Source organism: Vicugna pacos, chromosome 1, assembly GCF_048564905.1.
Source record: "Vicugna pacos chromosome 1, VicPac4, whole genome shotgun sequence".
In the NCBI taxonomy this organism is placed as follows: domain Eukaryota; kingdom Metazoa; phylum Chordata; class Mammalia; order Artiodactyla; family Camelidae; genus Vicugna; species Vicugna pacos.
Window position 1 is genome coordinate 21,329,737 of NC_132987.1, and position 7,785 is coordinate 21,337,521.

The 7,785-nt window shown below is 48.0% G+C and overlaps 1 protein-coding gene and 1 long non-coding RNA gene across 3 annotated transcripts; one reads left to right on the forward strand and one right to left on the reverse strand.

Moving 5' to 3' along the window:
* Positions 1 to 284: 284 nt before the first annotated feature.
* On the reverse strand, positions 285 to 2,394 carry PAQR9 (progestin and adipoQ receptor family member 9). 2 transcript variants are annotated; one of them, XM_072952231.1, is made up of 2 exons: positions 2,238 to 2,394; positions 285 to 1,868 (listed from the first exon to the last, which is right to left on the reverse strand). In XM_072952231.1, exons 1-2 carry the CDS (start codon positions 2,238 to 2,240, stop codon positions 579 to 581), a joined length of 1,293 nt encoding a protein of 430 aa, XP_072808332.1. In that variant the 5' UTR covers positions 2,241 to 2,394; the 3' UTR covers positions 285 to 578. The 2 variants fall into 2 exon arrangements, with proteins under 2 accessions (XP_072808332.1, XP_072808749.1); XM_072952648.1 differs by having other exon boundaries at positions 2,156 to 2,346.
* An 88-nt stretch (positions 2,395 to 2,482) lies between these two features.
* LOC140695688 (uncharacterized) lies at positions 2,483 to 7,252 on the forward strand. The gene is made up of 2 exons (XR_012071479.1): positions 2,483 to 2,714; positions 7,185 to 7,252. It is a non-coding gene; the product is annotated as an uncharacterized lncRNA (long non-coding RNA).
* The last annotated feature ends 533 nt before the right edge of the window (positions 7,253 to 7,785 follow it).

Sequence of the window (7,785 nt, forward strand, 5' to 3'; positions counted from 1 at the left end):
AAATTATGAAAAATCGTTGTATATATTACTATTTAAATAACGTATGAGAAACATTTTGAAATAATTAACGTGTGTTCACATTCCATGCATTTTCTAGTAGGTTAAGCCCTGGGTTTGTGTCTTCATGCTCGCGTCCTACAAAGCTCTATTCTTTGACAAATCCAAGCATTCCTCAGACTGAAATGGAAGTAGCCAGGGATTTTGTCTACTTACCCTCTTTACCGCAGGCCTGACCTCACAAGAGCTACTTGTTATTACCTCTGGCAGAGAAGATGACGGGAAAATCTAAATGTTTGCGGTTTTATTCGCTGCCTTAGAAAAATCCCTGGATGTCACAGACACCACCTGAATTTTTTTTCAGGGGCAAGAACCAGCTGCTCTCTCCCTCCTGATTAACCCACCTCCCTCGTCCAAGGGCCCAAAGCAGTGAGACCCCCTTTAATTTTTCCCTGTGGTTTTGCAGCACCCTCCTGGAGCAAAGAAGGAAACACAACAAAACTTGAAAACAAACCAACAACAGCAACAACAGAAACTCCCAACAGATAGGCTGAGCCGGCCGCCTCCTCGGAGGCGGAGGCTCACTTTTTACTGCAGAATTCGGCGCTGCTGAGGAACTTCTTGATGACCAGCCCCAGACAGACGACCAACAACAGCATGTAGCCCACGGTGCCCAAGAAGGTGGGCGCGTCAGGTGGCGCCTTGAGGAACTGGCGCAGGCCCTCCTCTACGTAGTACACCTGGTCGTAGATGCTGAGGAAAGTGAAGATGTGGAAGAGCTGGTGGCTGTGGCCGATGATGTCGAAGAGGCCTGGCTGGATGCGCTCGGGGATCTTGCTCACGTTGAAGAAGGCCGCCACCACCAGCCAGAAGTAGCGGCGGTAGAAATGCAGGAAGAGCGTGGGGTTCTCGCCGCGCAAGTCGAAGAGCCAGCTCTCGAGCATAATGGGGCAGGCCATGCTCAGGGGCATGATGAAGACAAAGGTGCGCAGCGCGAACGGGTAAGAGCACCAGTCAGTGCGGCTCTTGCAGCAGGCCACCGTGCAGGTCACGGCCAGCACGAAGGCCACGGGCAGCACGAGCGCGCGGTAGGCGGCGATGAGGCCGGTGCAGTCCACGTGCCAGCCCAGACGCTGCTGTACGTACGGGGTCATCACCCTGGCGTCCAGCAAACTCAGGCCCGGCAGCAAGTAGTAGTAGTATGCCACCGTGCTGCCGAAGCCGTAGTAGCTGATGGACGCGTAGTCCAGGTAGAAGAAGGCGGCGCGTAGGCGCAGCGACAGGCAGCTGAACACGTGTGCCGTGCAGCTCATGGCGAAGGTCAGCAGCACCCCCGACGCGTAGCACCACAGCGGCAGCAGCCATGGGTGGTGGAAGGGCACGTCGCGGCCGCTCAGGAAGAACAGGTGGCAGAACTTGCTCAGGAACAGCAGCAGCGGGATGAAGTGCGTCCAGAAGTTGAGCGTCTCGTTGGTAGGCTTCAGCACCGAGGCTAGGCACTCCTGCGCCGTGCACGGCAGCCGCCGATAGCCCGACAGGATGAAGCACTCCACGAAGTCGTCGGGCACCTCGTCCCAGCGCAGCAGCGGCTTGGCGGATGCCGGAGGGTCCCCGGGGGCCGAGGGGTGGGGGCGCGAGGCGGCCTCTGAAGCCGCCGCGGTCGTGCCGGGCGGGCCTTTTGTGCCCGCGCTCCGCGGCTGCAGGCGCCGCGGCATGGTGCCCGGGGCTTGACTAGGGCGCGCACAGGCGACCTCTGGCGCCGGCTCCCGCGGGCTCGCCAGTCCCCGCCGGCCGCCGTCGGAGCCTTTGTGCACGCGCCGGGCGCGTCGCTGCAGGTTCAAGGGAAGACCTGAGCCTCGGAGCAACCGTTCCTAAAAAATAAATAAATAAATAAAAAAGAATCATCAATTTCTAAGCCGCGCAGCGACTGGCAGGAGCGCGCCGGGCTCGGCGGCCCATTCGCCAGGCTCCCTGCTACCTGCTCGCGGCCGCCCGCGCTGCGGCAGCAGCGGCGGCGGCGCGGCTGACTGCGGCGGCGGCGGCGCTGCTGCGGTGACTGGGCATCGCGCGGTGCGGGCGCAGCCGCCGCCACCGCCCCCGGTGCGGGAGGCGGGGATGTGGGAGCCGAGGCGCTAGAGGGAGGGAGGGAAGTGCGCACCGAGGGAGGGCGGGGGCCTCCCCGGCTAGTGTTTCGTGGCCGCCTCGTGGGATAGAGTTGTCCCCTGTCTCGAGTTCCGTACCATCCCCCCTCCTCGGGTCGCAGAAGCCCGAGCTGGCTCGTTAATGATAGATGCGGGGGCCAAAGTCTCCGCCCGCGACTCGGCAGCCCGCGCAGAGGGCGAGAGTCGACGCGCGGATTCGAAACCCGACAGCCACTTGGGCGTTCGAGAGGACACTGGGGAGCCGCGTTCGCGGGGGGCGGGGAGCTGCGGTCTCTGGGTAGGGGGTGGTAGGGGAGGGCGGCCGGCGAGCCGGAGCTGGGCCAGGGCGCAGAGATGTGCTAACAGTAATCTCCGGAGGGGGTCGGAGCGCTCCAGAAATCGGGGGTAGGGGAGAGGGAGCTTTGAGGCCGTGTCTGGCTTGGGACCATATCATTGTCAGATACCTGGGACTGCCCTTCTTTCGGGGGTGTGTGCGCGCGCGCCTGCGCGCGCGCGGTTCCCACTCTCGACACCATGTCAAGCATTAATCTCCTTTCGTCTAGCGGACTTATTCAGGTGCGTCACTAACCTCCCTTAGTCCTTGTCCTGTACAAACGAACCGTCCTCTAAACTGACCTGTGGTCGCGCTCACCAGCCCTCAGGGGCCGCAGCTCTCCCGTACTCCTGTTCTTGTGTCTTTAACTAGGAATCTTGTTTGGAGCCCGAAGTCCTACCATTCAGGGCAGGCTGCTCAAGCTCCACGTTTTAATGATAAAATTCAGATGAAGTCCAGGCGATTCAGAAAGCTTGTAATGAGTTGTGAGATTTATTAAAAAGGGATTCCCAAGCAGAACTGTGCCCGAGTCAAGAGGTGATCAGAACGGGGAGCGCTGAGAGGGAGGATTCAGGGAGGAGGTGCATTCTAACCTGAACTGAAAAGAGAACAGAGATAAACTCGTAGGGACTGGGAGGAGTGGCTTGAAAAAAGCTTTTGCATAATTAAGCAGAAGTACCTGGCAGGCTAGGTTGGATGGCTGGAGGCCAGAAAAAAGGAAGACTGAAGAATGGAAAACGGTTGTGATGCACTACGGTGTGAAAATATGCCCCTGAGCCTTGTGAAAAGAGGGGCAAAAGAGCCTGCCTCCTGTAAAATGTTTAACATTTCAGAGAAGTTTCTCTTAGTGATGCCCTGAGGGTGTGACTGAGTTTGCCTTGCATCACTGATAGTGTCATGGGAGCAAGAGCTAACTTTTAAGGAACCAGGCACCATGCTAAGTGCTTTTACAGTTTTAAATCTTTGAGGCATTATTATTTTTCCCATTTTGCAGATAAGGAAGTGGAGGCACTGGGACCACAAATAAAATGCCCTCTTGGTAGGAGAGGGATTGGACCCCAGCAGGCTGCTTCTAGATCTCATGTACTTAAAGCAGAACATCCAACAATCTGATTTGCTCAAAGGAAACTAGTAGGGAAAGGATAGTCTGGTTTAGGAAAAGGCTTTCATTTTCATTTTATAAATGAAAGGCTACCTTAATCACTACAACAAATCCTATAATTAGATCAAGGATGATTTACTTATTGGTGGCTCAGAAAGACTGAAGTTATGGATAAGAATTATTTATAACTAAGAAATCATTTAGTATTGTAAATGTCTAAATTTACCTAAGGCTACTAGAAACAGTCTCTTTAGAAGTTTCAGCTTTCTCTTTCAAAAAAGAAAAAAAAATGTTTTCCGCTAGTTATTGATATAGCAAACTCTTACACATTAGGCCAAAGGTACACTTGGGTCTTGTGCCTTTCTGAACTATCACAAATTCCTGATTAATGGATTTTAATTAAATGAGATACTGTTGTAGTTACTTAGCCAGTATTTTTGTTCTAGCAATTTGTTTTGCCACTGTCTATAGCCTTGTTGTTTTAAAGCAAAGCCTAATTTCCTTTCACATCTGGACTAAGGACCCAGGCTAATTTGTAAAAGGAATTATGGTTCAGACATTTATAAATCAATCCTAGGATCAATAAAACTGAATCCAGGGCAGACCAGAAGAAGATTTTTTTATATTCTCTTTGTTGCTCCACAAACAACCTGAGCTGTAGCCTTTAAAAAAAAATGTTGATCTTATAATAATTCCCATATTTGCCAACCTCTTAGTTGTATAATCAGCTCACTTACATAATCAGGGAGAATATAATAGAAAGTTCACATCAAGTAAAATAATGGAATTGATTGTAAATGGATGTAAAAAAACTGGTTAGATAGAATAACATTTATCTTTATGACTAAGAGTGGTAAGACTGGCTATAATAAGGTACTGTGTCCTTTAAAGCACTCAGTATTTTATGAAGTCAAGAAAATCTGTTGTAACATTCCTGTGAGTTTTTCAGAAAGTCTTTGTGATTTCTGCTTTTCTCTTTTCTTATCCATTGCCCACCCCACATGAGGCCTAAAATCAGTTGCTGTCATGACGTGGTGTTTCTGAAAGCTCTCTGGTGCCAACCAAGATAGGTGTTCTGGCTAAACCTTGACAAAGCCAAGTCAAAAGGAACTACAAAAGCAGCAAAATTGACCTAACTTATTTAAAAAAGCCCAAACCCAGCAATATGACTTTTCCTCAATTACTACCAATCTATTGGATTAATTTTTCTTAAGGTTTTTCAGATGCAAAACACTGTTCACCATATCCTACACGGGCTGGGTTTCATAATTTATTTTAACTCCAGTAAACTAACTCCCTCTTGTCAGTGACAGCCCCAGTCATGTCCCCTGGGCTTGGCTAAACAGATAGAAGCAGCGGGCTGGCTGCATTCCCTGAAGGTGCCCCAGGAGATAAGGCATCTCTAAGGTAACCAGAACTGACTACCAAGTTCTTGACAGAGAAGAGTCACCAGGTATCACATTGGAAAGCCAGTGCCAGCGTTTAGAGGCAGAAACCAGCTAGTTCTTCCAATTGGAATCTTGTCAAACTAAGGCCACAAATATGTTTATTGCAATTCTGTGGAGGCTCTGAACATTTGGGTATTAAGGTGTCCTGGCTGCAAAAATCAATCATATATAGGAACTGTAGCAAGCAGGACGAATGCTTTTGCCCTGATGGTTTGCTCTGGTGATGCTCTTATAGACCAACTATAGGTTTATTTGTGTTTCTGTCTATAGTAATAAGATAAAGCATATATAAAAATTCCACAGCAAATGTGATGTTTTCTAATAAGGATTACGACAGATTTGTAAAACCTGCAAAAAAAAAATATGCTAGGATATTTGTTAATACTCCAGCTGTTTTGGGAGGAAATAATTTTTTGCTAGCCTCATTTTTAGCCAAAACCAACCAAACAGACAAACAAAACCCGGTATGGACCCAGTGCTTAATTGTACCACGGCTCTCTATGAAGAGAACTCCATAAGGTTCAATCCCTCGCTTTAGAATATACAGCCTAAGGGGGAGGGTATAGCTCAGTGGTAGAGTGCGTGCCTAGCAAGCACAAGGTCCTGGGTTGGATTCCCCAGTACCTCAATTAAAAATAAGTAAATAAAAACCCAATTACCCCCCCAAATAATAATAAAACAAATAAATTTAGAATATACAGTCTAAGCAAAATGCTTCCTTTCCCTCAAGTTGAAAACAGTTGTCATTGGTATAGTCCAAACTCTTCCATAGATATGGTCTCTACCAGATTACAGGGTCCAAGCTTCCTAATGGTGGAACACCTTCCACAAGTGGCATCAGCTGTCACCATGGCAACTTTCAGGGCAAAATGCAATCCAAAGTCCAGGTAGAGGGCTGGAAGTGAGAGAGAGAGTGAGTGGTGGGAGATTGAGTTCTTATCTGGCACTGTTCCTGCCCAGTTACTGACATGGGTTCCCTTTCAAAGAAGAGCTAAAGGAGTCCTGCAGAGGGTGTTTTTTTCTTTTGAGGTTCTATGCCGGGAGTGACAGCTCCATACTCCCCTCTCTCCCACACAAGTTCACCTGCTCTCTCCCAGTGTTCTCTAAAGTCGGGTGTACCAGAAGACTGATTCAGGTTAAGGATAACATGTCACAACTTCTGTTTCAAGAGAATAACATGTCACAACTTTTAAATGCCTGTACTCTGTGAAGGCTGTATCATACACTTAATATGGAGTCCATGCAGGTCATTTATAAATAACATGTTGGGGCACGAGGAACAGCTAAACACTGGCTGATAAAGGCTCATGATCAAAACTGTTTGTTGATTTCTGCCCTATAGTCCGTTGCTCTGGTTTGTCCGGGTGCTTCCATCCCCTCTCCCATGTCCAGGAGGTACTCCGCTTTCCTACCTCTCAGGTCACTGGAAAGGGTGTTACGGGGTCGCCATCTTTCAGCCGACGGTCCCTAAGCTCTGACCAGAACTGCCCACTCCTTCAGCCCCACCTACAGCTTCCCTGAGCTAACAGTCTCCAGTCTGGAGTTATTTCTCCCAATTCTGCCTTTCCTGTTTCCTGACTTGAGCCTGTCTTGTCTTCCAACAAAGGCCTCATATTTACATGTTATATTCACCCTAATTCACAGTTACTCTGTGGGGAGGAGGATTTCTGGGTAGGGCCGTTTAGGTGGCTTCCATTTATTTAACTTTAAAAACAGCGATACAAGTGTATAAGCTAGATGATTGAGTTCCTGTTCCTCATTATTTGTGGACAGTTTTCCTTGAGACAGCATGCTCTGCACATAGTAAGCACTCAGCACCTATTTGTGATTGGGGAAATTCTTTTCAGTAGTTTAAATCTTTAACAGGTTGGAATCTTATATAGGGATGTCATGTAATCCTTTGGTCATCCAGAGAGCTGGTCATCTAGTCCAACTCTCTTCCCATTTATGGTAGTTGATTCAATTTATTGATCGAATACTGTATTCAGGTACTGGGATAGACACTTTACATATATTGTCTCTAATTCTCAGGATACTCTTTGCAGGATAAATCCGCTCTCCCCATTTTCAGACAAGAGATCAGAGGCTCTGAGATGTGAAGCAGTGGAGTGGCAGACCCAGAGGCAAACCGTTAATTCCAAACTCTCCACTCTCCTTTACAGGGTGCTGCCTCCTGTGAGGCTGTTGTAACCAGCCTTGAACACCTCCAGTAAAGGCACTTACTCCCTCATATGGTCCTCACTTCCATTTTAAGCTTTTAAAATGGTTGTTGTTGGAAAACTTTATAAATACTTAAATAAGCACAACGGATGAGGAAAAAAAAAAAAACCCACTGTTGCACCTTGGCCCAAAGCTCAACCATAAGTGTTTTTAAATATGGTCACCAGTTTGATCTGGTTAGAAAGTCCCCGAAAAGAATGATGCCGAGTAAGGCTTGTGTGCATGCAGTATGTGACAACTATATATTGATCAGGCATGGCTGGAAGGTACATTTCACGTAAAGAGCATTTTCCTGTAAACAGTTAACATCTGTTGTTACCAGGGGGCTTCCCATAACCCAGATCTCTACAAAGAGGCAAATAGCAGATTGTATGATTTCATAGATGATCGTTGCATTGGGTTCAATATTATTGATTACAGTGATTGGTTAATACGGAAAAGAAATATTCTGCTGTGGTTTCATTTAGTTTTTTTTTCTTTTTAAAAATTTTATTGAGGTGTAACTGACATGCAACGTTATATTAATTTCAGGTGCACAACACA